The following is a 17,539-nucleotide window of genomic DNA, read 5'->3' on the forward strand; positions in this document are numbered from 1 at the left end:
GGGGCTCATTAAGCTCACGTGCTTCTGGCTTCTCCTCTCTTCTGAAGACCTGGCGCAACTCCCACACACTTATCAGACACACTTTGCCTCCGATCCGATCCAGTCCCTCTGTCTCCCCCTGCAGTGGCCTCCCTGGGCCCTTGACTTGAGTGTCCTGGGCTGCTGGGTGGAGTCGGTCTGGCCAGATGTCTTCCCGGCTTATAGATACCTCTTCAAGGAGGGCCTGGCCATGGGCCTAACTGAGGACTTTAAGAAGCTCCATTCCACCCAAGGGGACTGTTAACTTCAGAACCTGAGAGGCAACCTCTCTCACACTCACTCCTTCCTTCAGGACCTATTTACTGAGCCCTCCTGACATCCCTGGTACCTCCAGCGCCCGAGGAGTCAATGGGATGTAGAGTCAGAGATGGACCCTGTCCTCCAGGAGCTAACTGGTTAGAAGGGGAGATGAGCACATGTACTTATCAGCTGACTTGCCTCCAAAACCTCTTGCTACAAACTGTGTGACAACTTCTGTCTCCAAAAACGTCAATTTGCAGCATTAAGATACTTATAAAAAGGGGACATAGTGGGTGCTTAATAGACACAAACATGGTTCTTTGGGGACTCATAATGCACCTTGCACTATGCCTACGAGGCCCACTTAATCCTCTCTCTGAAATAGTTGTTGCTGTCTCCATCATTCAGACAAGGAAATGAGACTGGGAGTGTTAAAAGGCTTTTCTCAAAGTCATACTGGCTGCAAGTGTCCAAGTCTCTGATCCTCAAGCTAGTATCTTAGCCTCAGAGCTAATACCACCTTCCAGGTAACACAAGCTTAGTGCTATGTTTCTCCCTCAAGTACTCTTCCTCCCCAGTTTTCCTTACTCTCTGTGATAGCCCAGTTACCATGGCCTGGTTTGGGACTCTAACCTCAGGTATCTTACCTAACCTGCCTTTGTGACCTGAAATCAGACTTCTCTGAGCAATATTGAGGCAACAAATAGTTGAAGAAAGGCAACTGTCACCAGCTCTTTCTTTCTGCATTTTTCAAACAACTTCATCTTTAGATGTTTTGTCACAGGCGGCTGTGGAATGGATGCTTGCCATGTCTGTCAAACTTAGAGTTCCTGGTTTGCCCAAGCCCTTCAGCCTGCCATTCTGCCCTTGTCACAAAGGGATGGGCAGGCTCCTGAGAAGTTTGGCTTAATTTGGGGCAGAAGTAGCATAGTGAGGGAAAGCCGACAAAATATCTCTTCTACTTCCTTTTACTGGAGGAGGGAGAATGGAGAAGGCAATTAACTACTGTGAAGAGACATAGAGAAAACAATTTGTCCAGACTAGAATCTGGCTAATTCTACTCTGATTCTTTCCTAACGCAGCACTCTGCTCACTTTTCAGGGGCCTTACTCCATTTCACCGTCCTTCCCAATAATTTAATCCAAGTGGTTGTTGGCAGGGAGACGTTTATGAAGTCATCGCACTGACTGAATACCCCTAATGTAACAGTATTGCCTGTAATGAAAATTAAATGACACCTTTCAGATTAAGGGACGCAGTTCTACATCAGTGACACAACATCCTTGCTTCTGACCTGTGATTTTCTCAGTGATTTGTCAGTCGCAAGGTTGACAATATCTGTTGCATACTATCACTCCTGTTCCTTCCACACCGGATGAGAGTGGAAACAGAGGTTGATACCTGGGAAGTGAGTCTCCTAATGCCCAGTCCAATGTTGATTCCATGCAGTGCTGTCTATTACAGGGGGCACGAGGTCATCATTTCCAAGAAATGAGGGTGGGGAAAGAACCAAATATTTATGTCAAATTATGAAACATTTTATTGAAGTTTCATTTCTAAATAGAGTGGAAATGGTGAAATATATTTATTTTACTTAACAAATTTAAACTTAATAAATTTATAACTGTAGTCATATCCTAATTCTATTAACAAAGAACATGTTTGGTTTGGGAGTGGTGAGTATAATATTTCAGATAAAATTATAAAAATCAAAATATTTAGTCCTTCACTTTATATTTGATTTTCTCAAAGTGATCACAAGGGAGGTCAAATATAGTGGAGTTTAGTCAGTTTCCCCAGGAGCTTCTCTTAGTCTCTTCCTTTTGAAGTCATTCTCTCTGGAAGCATCTTTCATGTTATTAGTGGTGATGTTTTGTTTTTCCTGAGTGTTTTATCTCTTATGGGTACTAATGTGCCAGTGCTTTCATGTGAGATTGGAGCTGATCTCCAGTATCACCCTCATGGACTTCAGGAAATATTGCTTCTTTCCCAAGATTTTCAGTTGCCCTGTGTTTGCCTTGTATTGTCTAATATTTGCCGAGAAAGACTGACCACAAAGTTATAGGTCTAATAGCAGTAATACCAATTAACTAAGGATGTTTGAGTAGGAATTAATTTTATAGTTAGGGATGGAGGGTAAGTTATGATGACTTTGGATTCTCTACACAATTGTAAGGATTTGGAGAATCAGTATATGAAGGCCACGCCTATGTTCAGCAGGTAGTTTTACTGATTGAATGGAGGTTAACCTCCCTTTACATCAAGATCTAAATCTCCAATTTGTCTCATATGATCCAATTAACTTAAATTTAAATCTGCACATACCTCGTGGCTGCCATATTGGCTCTGTGAGTGCTTTCATAGTGCTGTGTCCAACAAAAGGGGAACATCGTTAGGACTCCCAGCTGGGCCAATGTAGTGTCCGGGCAGCCAAGAGCTTCTTTGAAGAACAAGAGTGTAGCCTTCATCTGGCCCCTTTGTGGCCCCTTTGAATAAGGAGAGGAACTGGCTCACCAAAACAGTCAGCTCTTTTCTGAAAGGTGCTAGCAAGGCTTTTAATTTCCTGCTGAATCTCCACCATTGCCTACTAATAAAGGACGCATCTTTCTGACCAGCTTACTGCTGTACTTTTGTGTCTCGCTAGAATCAACTCCGTGGATAGGTAAATGTCCCAGAAAAAAACAACCCTGCAGTGGCCTGGAGTTAGGGAACTTTTGCTCAGGGTAAAGATATGTTACAAATTAAATGTTGCAGTCGGTATGTAAAGCTGCAATAAATAGAAACTGAGTTACATCAAGGACGGAATTAAACCTTAAATTTAAACTCCACAGCACTGTAATTAAAACTTAGCCTGTAGCAAATCATTCACTTGAGATTAAAGTAGTGTGGGGGAAGCAGAGGCTTGGGCTTACCTTGCTACAATTTATAAGTCTGAGCTACCAAAAGCTAACAGCCCTGCCCCCAAATCCAGCTCCCAATTAAAAACACAGTTTGAAAACCTTTAGGAGGCCTGAGGGGCCCCTTTAACAGAAGTCTGCCCCTTCCCCCCTGCCTAAGTCTATGAACAAATTAAAAAATATTACCTGGTCCCCTGATGGTCTTCTGAGCTGACACGGTGTTTTCATTAATACATCATTAGAGTAATGGCATTGTGCTGTCGTTTTGCTTTCAAAACAGCCTGCACTTCAACCACTGTTAATACAGGTTCAGAGGCCTCTGGACACTTTGTTCCTGGGAAATAGTATTCAGGTCATATAAAGTTTTAAAAAGGAAGACAAACTGTAATGAATAATTTTTAAATGCATTTTCTTTTTATCCCAATCTGGAATGTTCAAGGCTTGCTTAGTGTTTTAAGTTTATTTGTTAGTTTTGCAAAACAAGTGCTGGGGTCAGCTTAACTTTGGCCTTAACTCCAAGAGCCAGCTGGCATTTCCAGTTCCCCCAAAACAGCCTAAAATAGGTGTCTTTCAGGTTGGAAGTACATCATTGCATGTAAAAGCAGTCTGAGGACCCAAAGTTGAAACTGTGGTGTTTTTATTTTCTAGACTGTGAATTGTTACCTCATAGACAATAATGGATTTATTCTGGTATCTGAAGACTACACTCAGGTGAGTGAGGAATTTCTTACCTACTCACAGTAAGGATCCCAGACTGTGCTTGGGTCAGGGGAAGTGAAATATGGTGTTGAAACTTTGAGACAATGATCTGTATTTAAGAGGTAATAGCAGGAGATTATAAAACATTATTTCCACCCCTTTAAGAATGTCACAGCCTACTTCTCAGCAGGCCCCAAAGACAGTTTACCTCCAGGGAGGAGAGGAGGGGTGTGCAGAGCCCAGGGTCTGCTCTCTTACACATAAAATGTTCAGTTTATAGAACTCTTTACCTCAAGTGTGGAGGTGCCTGAAAGAGTTCGGGTAATTTTAAGGAGGTTTCCTCCTTTTAATATTTTGATATTTTATCTTTATATATAATTTATACATCCACACAAATATATGTATGTATGTATGTATGTCAACATAATTATTCTTTATGGCTTTCTTTCTGGTTTTTCCTTTTTAAAAGTCAGTTATCTGAGTCCAAGGATTAACTTGGGTTCTCAACACTGAGGGCCGAGAATCCACATAAATGTCTTTCATTTGATCCAGCCATGTGCAGTGTGGGGGCAGGAGGGAGAGATGGGAAGAAACCAAGCTAGGGTGCTCAGCAAAGAAAGCTCCACTTTTATTTGGAAATCAAAGTAAGAATTAAAATCAATAGCATTGTAATAGAGAAACATGAGTTTCTCCTTTAAAACTTGGTGCCTGAAAGCTTTCTCTGCAGTTAATGAAATTAGCTTGTTAAAGTCAAATGCAAATCAGTGTAGCAACATGGTGTAGGAAAGTAACACCAGAGGTGGAGGCAGATGGTTTCTGATGTGAGCTCTCTTCCTTAACTCGACTTGGGATATTGGGTACACCCTTTAACGTGCCGGCCCTCCTGGTGGGTTCTATGAGCGGAGGATGGTTGACTGCAGAAGTCTTCTAACTCTCATACTTGAGGACGCTAGCATATTTTAATGAGGTTTCATTTACATCATTTAAAATGTTTCAATAGTCAACAGTGTGATAGACCCATTAATGCCTAATAAATTAGCTAATTGTCCTTAAGTCTGGCTCCTTAGGGTCTGAGCTCAGTGGCTTGTTAATTTGTGAACTCTGGCTCCAGGTAACATGTGGAGCTGTGCTTCGGTTTTCCCTCTTATCTGTGAGAATGTTGTGGGATTTTAAATGTACCTTTGGTCGATGATAATTACAGTTGAGACTCAAACTGCCCACACACGGTCTCCTCAGATGCTGGACGTCACTGGATGTTGGACAGCTGATGGATATTAGATAGGAAGGATAAGCACATGAAATGTGGTCAGTGTCTTGGGAGCAGGAATGGCCACAGGCCTATGGTAATATGCCCCTGTGTCTGGGAGGAGTGAGAACCCAAATTAATCCCCCGTGAGGAGGAGCTCTGTCGTCCTGCCATGATCATGGAGGGCTGAGATGAGAACCTGATCCTGGGGGGCGACATGGCAGATGTCTTTAAGTGGTGAGTCTTGGACCAGTCAACAAAATGCACCACTGAAATACTGACCTCTCCTAAGGCATAGCCACTGCATGTGGTCTCCATTCCCTCCTTTACTTCTGGGTAGAATAGCCCATGGAGCCTGCCCTGCCTCAGCTTGTTTGATGTCTGGTTCCTGTACCCCAATTAGGTTAATTCTTCTTCGTCTAACAACCGGTTCCATTGACACTGGCATATTTACACACAGGAAATGCACATGTCCTTCTTGCTCCCAACAGCAGTACATACCCACAGAGTTTGCCGAAAGTTCAAGTTTCCCTGGAGTGAAAAAGGCAGTGCTCAGTCTTAGTCAGTGAAATGTCATTTCCTTCTTTCCTCCTCTTTTCTGACTTTTTGGCAAAGCCTGTATGTGCCTTTCTGCCTGAGGACTCCTAAGAGCCTACTTGAGGTCACAGCATTATAAGGAAATCAGAATTTAGTTAATACAAAGTCTGTGGGCTTTATGTAGGAGCTTCCCCAGTGGCTCAGCAGTGAAGAATCTGCCTGCCAGTGCAGGAAACACAGGTTCAATCTCTAGGTCGGGAAGATCCCCTGGAGAAAAAAATGGCAACCCACTCCAGTATTCTTGCTGGGAAAATTCCATGGACAGAGAGCCTGGAAGGTGACAGTCTGTGGGGTTGCAAAGAGTTGGACGTGAATGAGCACATATACACATGTGGAATTTATGTGATTTGGGCTCTGAGTGTAATGCCCTCTACTCTCTGCCACATAAGATACAAATTCTCAGAGCACCCACAGTAGAGATGCAGATTCTCTACTGGTCTGCACTGGCTCCTTCTAGTCTGTTGGCAGAGGAAGACTGTAGGTCCAAGCTCTGTTCTGCCATATTGGATACATCTTCCTCCTTGGCTCCAGGAGTCTGGAGGGATGCCCGAGGATGTTAATCCTTCATTCCACCATTCAGAGTTTGCAAATCTTGGCCAACACCAAGAACTAGGCTTGCAGAAGCATAAGCTTAGCACTGCGGGAGTGCCCTGAAGACAGTCCCAGAGCCAGAGTCAGCCACTGGAAGTCTGAATGGCCGAGGCTTCTCCTCCCAGATCTGGACAGCTTTATTCTTGGTCAATATATTAGCTGCCTATGGACAAAATGAAGGTGTTCCTCAGAAAGTGACCTAGAGAAGGTGTGTTCTCCACTGTAGGAAATTTATCGAGCTGATGAAGAAGACTGCTGTATATCCCTCAACAGGTCATTTAGGAATTATACACAGTTCTTTTTATTACTGCTTCGGTAGCCCTTTCACAGTCTCTTTCTGTCTGTATGAAGTAGTGTTTTACTCCGAAGGAATTGAGAGCAGAGTAGTGCCTCCTTCCAGGAGTGTATGCATGTGCTCCTACATGCGTGTGTGTGTACATATGTGCACGCGTGTGCACGTGTCTTTCATTCCCAGAACTTAGCACGTGTTATGCAATGCCACTCCACACCCCCCACCCCTGCCGTGTATTTGAAACATCCACATCTGCTTATCTGTTCCCTCTTTAATCCCATAATTTCTCATGACTATTAAGACCTTTTCCATGTTTATGTAACAGTAGTCCTGAAAACCTCCTTTTGCCCTCGTCAGCTCCAGGACACAAACTGGTCCATTTTGATTTCTTCTCTGGTGTTTGGGCACATTATTTATCTACACTTCCTCTTGGGTCGTCTTTTCTTCCCCACAGACTGGAGACTTTTTTGGTGAGGTGGAGGGAGCTGTGATGAACAAATTGTTAACAATGGGCTCCTTTAAAAGGTAAGGATTTTACGGTTCCTTGCCCCCCCCGCCCCCCGCCCCGAGAAGGGTTGCCTAAATAAAATAAAACAAACCAAGGTCAAATAAAGCAAGCCCAGACTTGACCCCATGGCTGTGTTCATGCTCCAGAAGATCTCCTGAAATTTGATCTCTTTTGCATGAGTGTTAAGAGTCTCAGAAACTTAGCTCACAATGCATTCCCTGTTCCCCTAGCATAGCCTTTACTAGAGGCTGGTCCTGAAGTCAGAGCCTGCACTGGAAGGAGATTATATTGGTCTGAAGCAAGTGATTGCAGAGAAGTAGGGAACATTTTCATCTGGTCAAAAAGGAAAAGAGTGTCTTGTCTCACACTGACAAATTGGTGAAACTTGCTAGAAATCTGGAACTCGGGGATGGAAAGTGATGTTTAGAGACTCGATATAATTTTAGAAAATCAAGTAAAAATTCACAAAACATGCTCCCAGATGGAGGTAAGTTTAACTCTGCTGCTAGAACACAACCGAGAGGTTTCAGAATTCATGGCAGGGACCACTCAGTTGAGTTGCAAGGGCTCTTGTTGACTCTGAGTGAGGCTCACAGCCCAGTGTCCCTCATGGGCAGGCCAGCCATACTTGTGGGAATACCAAAGCCGATAAGAAAGGACATCACCCTGAGAGATCAGTATGCCAGTGATGTCCCCCCAGGAGTCAATTCTCCCTCACCTCAACCTCCCAGGGAGAATGGTGGCCTCTGAAGTGGTACTTTCCTGGACATATTTGATGCTGTTAAATATATAATATCAAGAAATACGAGGACGGAACCCAGCTTGCCTGTGAGAACTGTTGCACATTGGTTGCCAGTGGGAAAGACAGTCCCGGAGTTTATTACTCCCCTGCAGCTGAATGGACAGGAAGTGTTAGCTCAGGAAATCAGACTTTTAAGCTAGTCAATAAGACCAACTGAGCGCTGTGCTGAAAGCAGGGAATTCAAAAATGATGACCCAATTTTTGAGATTCTGTAGCTTGTTTGTGCCAGAAAAAGGGAAACAAGAAATGATATGTTAAAATGGCATAACTCCAGCAATTCTGCAACCTCTGACACACTTGCTTTCCAGCCTGCCTGAGTGTTCACCCCTGCTAGATTCCCTCTTTAAAATTCAAATGCATTTTTTTGCCAGGAGTCATTGTACATAAGCTTGAAAATTGGGCATGGAGCTGGACTGGGATTGCTGTGCTGGATTGTCTGCCATCCGAGGCACCCCTGGCTTCTTGTGTTTTTACATGGATGTGTACATTTGTATTGTGTTAGCTTGTTTTCAACTTGGTGGGGGTAGGCAGAGACAAAAAAGGGAGAATAATCACACACGTGTTTCTCATTTGAAAGCATATTTTTCAACTTTTTTTTTTTAACAAAATTACTTTTTTCCCCCCTCTTCCCTCTTGGATATTCCTTTCAAACAGTTTGGTGGGAAAGAGGAAAGGTTGAAGCAGTATTTTAAGTTCCTAGATTTCTCCTTACTGTGGGTGAAGTATGAATGACTTGAATTTAGAACTTTCTTCTATAAAAGTGGCTAACATCTGAGAAAAGGGGAAGGCTGGGACTCTCTCCTCGATTTTAACAGCAAGTGTTGTCATCCAGGAATTACCTGACAAACCTCCTAGGCCTCTTTGAAAGGCCCCCTCATGAGGCCAGGACAGAAATTAGAGTTTGAGATTTGAAATCAGATGGATTGGGTTCAAATCCAGGCTTTTGACATTTTCTAGCTGCATGGCTCAGGGTTAGTCACGTTACCACCCCAAGCTTTGGTTTCCTTACATGAAAAAGGAAGATGCTAATAATAATTACTTGCAAAGGTTTCTGTCAGAGTTAAGGAGATAATAATAAGCATAAAGTTCTGACACAGTGCCTGGCATATATTAAAGGCCCCATAATTGCTAGCTGCTCCTATGATTTTTGTTGCTGTGTATCTCTGCGTTTCCTTTTTACCTTGCACCAGATTATTTTTTTTAATTTACATATTTCACAACAGGCTTCCCATGACACCTGGTGATGGGGTCTCCATCAAGTATTGGGGTACGGCCATCCTTTTGGAACTCAAACATTCATGCCCTTGCCTTTTCCAGCATGCTTACTTAGAGAATAAGGTTGACAGTCCTTTTTATTGGAAAAAGTCTGTATTTCAGAAGCCCTGAAAGGATGTAGCTGAAAATAATGTTGTGATGCCAGGCACCATATTTAACTGCACCGCACTCCCAAACACAGGGTGCATGGAGGCTGGGTTGCTTTGGTGACATGGCTGAGCCCTGGTAAAGGTCAAGGTCCAGTCACCTAGTTGACCTCAGCATCTTGAACAGTGCACCCCGGCACAAAGTTGCTTCTTTTGGTCTGCTCGTACCCAGTGCTAAAGAAACTCCTTTCATACCCAAGAGCCCTGCAAACCATCTTCTTCAGAACAGCAGAGCTCAAAGTGAAGAATGAACGCCATTTCCCTTTCTCATCCTCCTTTTATCTCTCCCCACTGGTCCATAGTAACTGCCTCTCTCTCTAAAGCAAGACAATACTTTCCTACTTGGCATGGACTCTTTCTTTGGTTGCTCGGCCACTTACCAGGTGTCTTGATGGCTAGTCTACTTAGCGGTGCCATTAGAGGGAGAGAGCATCCGCTTGTGGTCTGCAGTGCCATGTGGGAGGAAGAGAAGTCACTGCTTTGTGCAAAACAAATTACCAACTTGAGGGAGCTTTGAGAAGGTTCTTCAATTTCACGTGCAAGCAATCTAAGAGGTATAGTGGTCTCTCTTGGTTGCTTAGGCTGAGTCTTTGATTCAACTCTATCCACCCAGCTTATAGAAAACATAGTGCTCAGGGCTAGATAAATGCGTGGCCTCAGCAATATGAGAATAATGCAGGTAGCAGTGGCTGTCTTCCAGGGACACCTACTACATAGCAGGCCTAGGTCGCAAACAGACCTTAACTCTTGCAGTCCTTTGCAGCAACTCGAGAGACAGGTATAAACAGGACCAGTGCCTAATCTGCAGTGTCCAGTGCAAAGTGAAAATGGGGGCCTTTGCTCAAAAATGACTGAGAATTTCACGACAGCAAGAGCAGAGCAGTAAACACAGCATGCAGCCCTTCTAAGTGGTAGGAGTCTGTGCAGTTACACAGGCCACATGCCCGTGAAGCTGGATCTGGTGTGTATACATGTGTGTGTGTGTGTGTTAGTTACTTGATCATGTCCAGCTCTTTTCGACCCCATGGACTGTGGTCTACCAGGCTTCTCTGTCCATAGAATTCTCCAGACAAGAATACTGGAGTGGGTTGCCATTCCCTTCATATATATATAAAGTGAAGCTTGGAAAGGTTAAGAACTTGTCTCCATATAACAGAGTGGTAACAGAACTGGATTCAAACATCCTTCAGTCTAAGCAAGCACCGAGCACCTGGAGAATTTTCTAGCCTCTGCTTTTTACCTGGTTCTATCTTGGAATGTGAAGTCAAGTGGGCCTTAGAAAGCATCACTACGAACAAAGCTAGTGGAGGTGATGGAATTCCAGTGGAGCTATTTCAAGTCTTGAAAGATGATGCTGTGAAAGTGCTGCACTCAATATGCCAGCAGATTTGGAAAACTCAGCAGTGGCCACAGGACTGGAAGAGGTCAGTCTTCATTCCAATCCCAAAGAAAGGCAATGCCAAAGAATGCTCAAACTACCGCACAATTGCACTCATCTCACACGCTAGTAAAGTCATGCTCAAAATTCTCCAAGCCAGGCTTCAGCAGTATGTAAACCGTGAACTCCCAGATGTTCAAGCAGGTTTTAGAAAAGGCAGAGGCACCAGAGATCAAATTGCCAACATCCGCTGGATCATGGAGAAAGCAAGAGTTTCAGAAAACCATCTATTTCTGCTTCATTGACTATGCCAAAGCCTTTGACTGTGTGGATCACAATAAACTGTGGAACATTCTGAAAGTGATGGGAATCCCAGACCACCTGACCTGCCTCTTGAGAAACCTGTATGCAGGTCAGGAAGCAACAGTCAGAACTGGACATGGAACAACCGACTGGTTCCAAATAGGAAAAGGTGTACGTCAAGGTTGTATATTGTCACCTTGCTTATTTAACTTATATGCAGAGTACATCATGAGGAACGCTGGGCTGGAAGAAGCACAAGCTGGAATCAAGATTGCCGGGAGAAATATCAATAACCTCAGATATGCAGATGACACCACCCTTATGGCAGAAAGTGAAGAGGAACTCAAAGGCCTCTTGATGAAAGTGAAAGAGGAGAGTGAAAAGGTTGACTTGAAGCTCAACATTCAGAAAACAAAGATCATGGCATCTGGTCCCATCACTTCATGGGAAATAGATGGAAAAACAGTGGAAACAGTGTCAGACTTTGTTTTTTTGGGCTCCAAAATCACTGCAGATGCTGATTGCAGCCATGAAATTAAAAGACGCTTGCTCCTTGGAAGGAAAGTTATGACCAACCTTGATAGTATATTAAAAAGCAGAGACATTACTTTGCCAACCAAGGTCCGTCTAGTCAAGGCTGTGGTTTTTCCCGTGGTCATGTATGGATGTGAGAGTTGGACTGTGAAGAAAGCTGATCGCCGAAGAATCGATGCTTTTGAACTGTGGTGTTGGAGAAGACTCTTGAGAGTCCCTTATACTGCAAGGAGATCCAACCAGTCCATTCTAAAGGAGATCAATCCTGGATGTTCATTGGAGGGACTGATGCTAAAGCTGAAACTCCAATACTTTGGCCACCTCATGCGACGAGTTGACTCACTGGAAAAGACTCTGATGCTGGGAAAGGTTGGGGGCGGGAGGAGAAGGGGACGACGGAGAATGAGATGGCTGGATGGCATCACTGACTCTGTGGACATGAGTTTGAGTGTACTCCGGGAGTTGGTGATGGACAGGGAGGCCTGGCGTGCTGTGATTCATGGGGTCGCGGAGAGTCGGACACGACTGAGCGACTGAACTGAACTGAACTGATATACAGTAGCATTGTGTAGTGCATGGAGCTTCCTTCAGTTTTGTCTGAGACAAAGTGAAGCATAGCCAAGGAGGATGTTGGCTCAGCAGTAACTTATCTGGGTGAGCAGAACTTTCAGGAAGGGAGGCCAGCCGAATGATAAGATCACCCAGATTTCTTTTAACTGAAGTTGATAAATTATTAAACCAAGTCAGGTTCCCAGGCTTCACATATTTTCTCATAAGATACCATATTCCTGGTCAGCTTTTTGTGTTTCAGAGAACTTGAAATATTTCTTTATTATTATCATGGAAAGCAAATGAACTCCCTAAGTAGCCCTGACTCATTTAAGGGTTTTCATTTTAGCTGCTTTCTTTTAACTCAAGTTAATGTCCAGTAAGAGCTTGTATTCATATTTCTCAGAAGCCACACTCCATGGCAGTGACATTGCCCTTTTCAAAACTACTAAAAGAATATCTACTTTCAAAATATTTTTATTAGAATTCATTTACTTCCCCACCCCTTCTTGCCCCCAGTGATGCAAACTCAATGTCAAATATCTAGGGGAAAGTGAGAAAAAAATATATATATAGCCGATCATAGGAAAGTCCAGGTTTCTGATAGGGTTTCTTTGATACATGGGTCTTGAATCATGAAGACTTCAGTTTGAGCCTCAGCATAGCCACTGTGTGGACTTGGACAGATTCCTCAGACTTTCTGAGCCTCAGTTTATTCGTCAGCAAAATAGGAATTTCAGTGAGATGGGACTTTTTTGAGACTCAATTAAAATAAGAGAAGTAAAAATGCTTTGCAAATTGCAAAGCTACTACACATAGGAAGCAAAAAATTAGCTGTTGGATAAGCTCTCCAGATGTCTGAAATTTTTTTTTCTTCTAATTTTCTCCTCTCCATTTTAAAATCAATAATAACCTCCCACCCCAAAAGTAGTTACTACACATCAGTGGCCTCCACAGTACAGCACTGGGGTTTGGTCTGTGGGCCTGAACTCCACTACCATCCCTGGAGAGCTTTGAGAACACACCTCTGCTCCAGCTGTGGCCGCACAAGATTCATATTAAACTAGTCTGGGGATGGAGCATCCATGCGATTTGCAGGTACTGTCAGGATCAAGAAGTACTAAGTTCAGTGCACCACGGTTCGAGTCTAGGTGCTACCTACTTTGAAGCTGTCTGACTCTTGGCAACTTTAGCTCCAAAATTTTGGCTTTTTTTTTTTAATAGCAAAATAAAATCAAAAGAATGATTTTTATACCTGCAGTGAGAGTTAAATGGAATAACGCATACTTATACCAAAGATCCTTGTGGTTTCTGCCAAAGGGTCTTCCTTTGTTCTCTGTGTATTAGAGGAAGCTCAAGAAAGGGAAGACCAGTGGGCCCTTGGCTTGCGGAGAAATGAAGATGGCTCTAGTGGTAAAGAACCTGCCTACCAATGCAGGAGACGGAAGAGACACAGGTCCCTGGGTTGGGAAGATCCCCTGCAGGAGGGCATGGCAACCTGTTACAATATTCCTGCCTGGAGAATCCCATGGACAGAGGAGCCTGGTGGGCTACAGTCCATAGGGTTGCAAAGAGTTGGACATGACTGAAATGACTTAGCACACAGCACTAATAGTTTGTTTTTGCCTTGGGGGCCACTGAGTCTACTGAGAGTCTCTTGGTTGTGTCTTTTCTGTTTTGTTCTGTTTTTTGTTTGTTTGTTTGTTTGTTTTATGTGCGTGGTGCAGCATGCCTGAGATCTCACCCCTCCAAGACCGTGTTTAACTTTTCCCTGTAGAGCCTGGTGAATGTCCTTCTCACCTCACCCGGCCCCTGCCACCACACACGCATTCACTAACATATTTGACTTGTATAGAATTCACTCTGGTGGCTTTTTCTAAGTTGCCTTTCTAAAAAGGTGATTCACCAGGTAGATTGAAGACTTCTACTGTTTCTACCCCTGTCTCCATATGATGAAACTGTGCTGGGCTCCATGGTGGCTGATTGGCACTTTCCCTGTCTTTGGTGACTGCATTACATTTCAGCGAATGCCCTGGCCCCAGAATCCAGAGAGTGTTAGAGGAGAAGTCTGTTATGTTTGAATGCCTGCTCCCTAGTGCCGACTGCCCCACCGATGTCTTGATACTCAACAGCTCATGTAAGGAAAGTAATGGCTTCTTGGCTTCCTGTTGACCTGACCATGTCCACAGAAGTGGTTTGTCAGAGGTGGCGTTGAAGGGAACAAGAAGTCACATTGGCTTGGACAAGTGTGTTTCTGGGCCAAATTTTCTGGAATGCAGAGACATGGAGATTCCAATGAACTGCTCTTGAAAATCCTAAAGCTGCTGCTTGAGGATCCCCGATTACAATTACAGTAGCCACTCATCATCATCCTAACAGCAGCATGTCTTGTTTTTTGAGTACTAACTGCATTTGGCCCTTGAACAACACGGGTTTGAACTGTGCAGGTCTGCTTATACATGGGTTTTTTTCTTAATAGTCAATATTAAGTACTACACAGTCTGTGGTTGGTTGAATCCATGGATATGGAACTGCAGTTATGGAGAAACTGTATACACAGGGCAAGCTGTACTCAGATTTTCAACTGCAGAGAGAATCAGCTTCCCAGCCCTTACATGGTTCAAGGGTCAACTCTACAGGCAAGGTATTCCAAGTAGTTTGCATGCATTACCTTGATTAAGCCTCGTGACAGATCCATGAAATAGCTATTGTCATTGTTCAGTTCAGTTCAGTTCAGTTCAGTCGCTCAGTCATGTCCGACTCTCCGCGACCCCATGAATCACAGCACTCCAGGCCTCCCTGTCCATCACCAACTCCCGGAGTTCACTCAAACTCATGTCCACAGAGTCGGTGATGCCATCCAGCCATCTCATTCTCTGTCGTCCCCTTCTCCTCCCACCCCCAACCCTTCCCAGCATCAGAGTCTTTTCCAGTGAGTCAACTCGTCGCATGAGGTGGCCAAAGTACTGGAGTTTCAGCTTTAGCATCATTGTTATCATTTGACAAAAGAGGAACTGGATGTGGAGGCCTTAAGTGTTTTAGTAACTTTTTAAAGCTCACGCACAGTAGTGTGTAGTTGTCGTTGTTTAGTCACTCAGTCATGTCCCATTCTTGGCGATCCCGTGGACTGTAGCGTGCCAGGCTTTCCTGTCCTCCACCATCTCTCGGAGCTTGCTCAAACTCACGTCCATTGAATCAGTGATGCCATCCCACAATCTTGTCCTTTTTCGTCCCCTTCTCCCCCTGCCTTCAATCTTTCCCAGCATCAGCGTCTTTTCTAATGAGTCAGCTCTTCACATCAGGTGGACAAAGGATTGGAGCTTCAGCTTCAGCATCAGTCCGTCCAATGAATATTCAGGACTGGTTTCCTTGCTGTCTAAGAGACTCTCAAGAGCCTTCTCCAACACCACAGTTCAAAAGCATCAATTCTTCGGTATTCAGCCTTCTTTATGGTCCAACTCTCATGTCCATACATGACCACTGGAAAAACCATAGCTTTGACTGTACGGGCCTTTGTTGGCAAAGTAATGTCTCTGCTTTTAAATATGTTGTCTAGGTTGGGCATAGCTTTTCTTCCAAAGAGCGTGCATCTTTTAATTTCATGACAGCAGTCACCATCTGCAGTAATTTTGGAGCCCAAGAAAATAAAGTCTGTCACTGTTTCTTTTGTTTCCCCATCTATTTGCTATGAAGTGATGGGACTGAATGCCATGATCTTCATTTTTTGAATGTTGAGTTTTAAGCCAGCTTTTTCACTCTTCTCTTTCGCCTTCATCAAGAGACTCTTTAGTTCCTCTTCATCTTCTGTCATAAGGGTGGTGTCATCTGCGTATCTGAGTTTATTGATATATCTCCCAGCAATCTTGATTCCAGCCTGTACTTCATCTAGCCCAGCATTTCACATGATGTACTCTGCATATAAATTATAAATAATCAGGGTGACAATATACAGCCTTGACATACTCCTTTCCGAATTTGGAACCAGTCTGTTATTCCATGTCCGGTTCTAACTGTTGCTTCTTGACCTGCCTACAGATTTCTCAGGAGGCAGGTCAGGTGGTCTGGTATTCCTATCTCTTGAAGAATTTTCCGCAGTTCGTTGTGATCCACACAGTCAAAGGCTTCAGCGTAGTCAATGAAGCAGAAGTACATGCTTTCCTGGAATTGTCTTGCTTTTCTATGATCCAATGGATGTTAGCAATTTGATCACTGTTTCCCCTGCCTTTTCTGAATCCAGCTTGAACATCTGAAAGTTCTCAGTTCACATACTGTTGTAGCCTCACTTGGAGAATTTTGAGCATTACTTTGTTAGCATGTGAGATGAGTGCAATTGTGCAGTAGTTTGAACATTCTTTGGCATTGCTTTTCTTTGGGATTGGGGTGAAAATGGATATTTTCCAGTCCAGTGGCCACTGCTGAGTTTTCAAAATTTGTTGACATATTGAGTGCAATACTTTCACAGCATCATCTTTCAGGATTTGAAATAGCTCAATTGGAGTTCCATCACCTCCGCTAGCTTTGTTCGTAGTAATGCTTTTAAGGCCCACTTGACTTCACATTTCAAGATGTCTGGCTCTAGGTGAGTGATCACGCCATTGTGATCACAATAAACTGTGGAATATTCTGAAAGAGATGGGAATCCCAGACCACCTGACCTGCCTCCTGAGAAACCTGTATGCAGGTCAGGAAACAACAGTTAGAACTGGATATGGAACAACAGACTGGTTCCAAATAGAAAAAGGAGTATGTCAAGGTTGTATATTGTCACCCTGCTTATTTAACTTATATGCAGAGTACATCATGAGGAACGCTGGGCTGGAAGAAGCACAAGCTGGAATCAAGATTGCCGGGAGAAATATCAATAACCTCAGATATGCAGATGACACCACCCTTATGGCAGAAAGTGAAGAGGAACTAAAAAGCCTCATGATGAAAGTGAAAGAGGAGAGTGAAAAGGTTGACTTGAAGCTCAAAATTCAGAAAACAGAGATCATTTCATCTTGTCCCATCACTTCCTGGGAACTAGATGGGGAAACAGTGGAAACAGTGTCAGACTTTATTTTTTTGGGCTCCAAAATCACTGTGGATGCTGATTGCAGCCATGAAATTAAAAGATGCTTACTCCTTGGAAGGAAAGTTATGACCAACCTAGATAGCATATTAAAAAGCAGAGACATTACTTTGCCAACCAAGGTCCGTCTAGTCAAGGCTATGATTTTTCCAGTGGTCATGTATGGATGTGAGAGTTGGACTGCAAAGAAAGCTGAGCGCCAAAGAATTGATGCTTTTGAACTGGTGCTGGAGAAGACTCTTGAGAGTCCCTTGGACTACAAGGAGATCCAACCAGTCCATTCTAAAGGAGATCAATCCTGGGTGTTCATTGGAAGGACTGATGCTGAAGCTGAAACTCCAATACTTTGGCCACCTCATGTGAAGAGTTGAC

The 17,539-nt window shown here is 43.7% G+C and overlaps 1 protein-coding gene across 1 annotated transcript in view; it reads left to right on the forward strand.

Annotated features, from left to right (window-relative positions):
- CACNA2D3 (calcium voltage-gated channel auxiliary subunit alpha2delta 3) overlaps positions 1-17,539 on the forward strand; it is a 902,079-nt gene that overhangs the window by 816,468 nt on the left and 68,072 nt on the right. The window contains exons 29-30 of the mRNA XM_055414097.2: positions 3,825-3,887; positions 7,056-7,126. Of these exons, the coding sequence (XP_055270072.2) occupies positions 3,825-3,887; positions 7,056-7,126 (134 nt within the window). The remainder of the gene's footprint in view (positions 1-3,824; positions 3,888-7,055; positions 7,127-17,539) is intronic.

The sequence above is a fragment of the Moschus berezovskii genome, chromosome 24, assembly GCF_049115385.1.
Source record: "Moschus berezovskii isolate FMDL1 chromosome 24, NW_MosBer_1.0, whole genome shotgun sequence".
NCBI lineage: Eukaryota > Metazoa > Chordata > Mammalia > Artiodactyla > Moschidae > Moschus > Moschus berezovskii.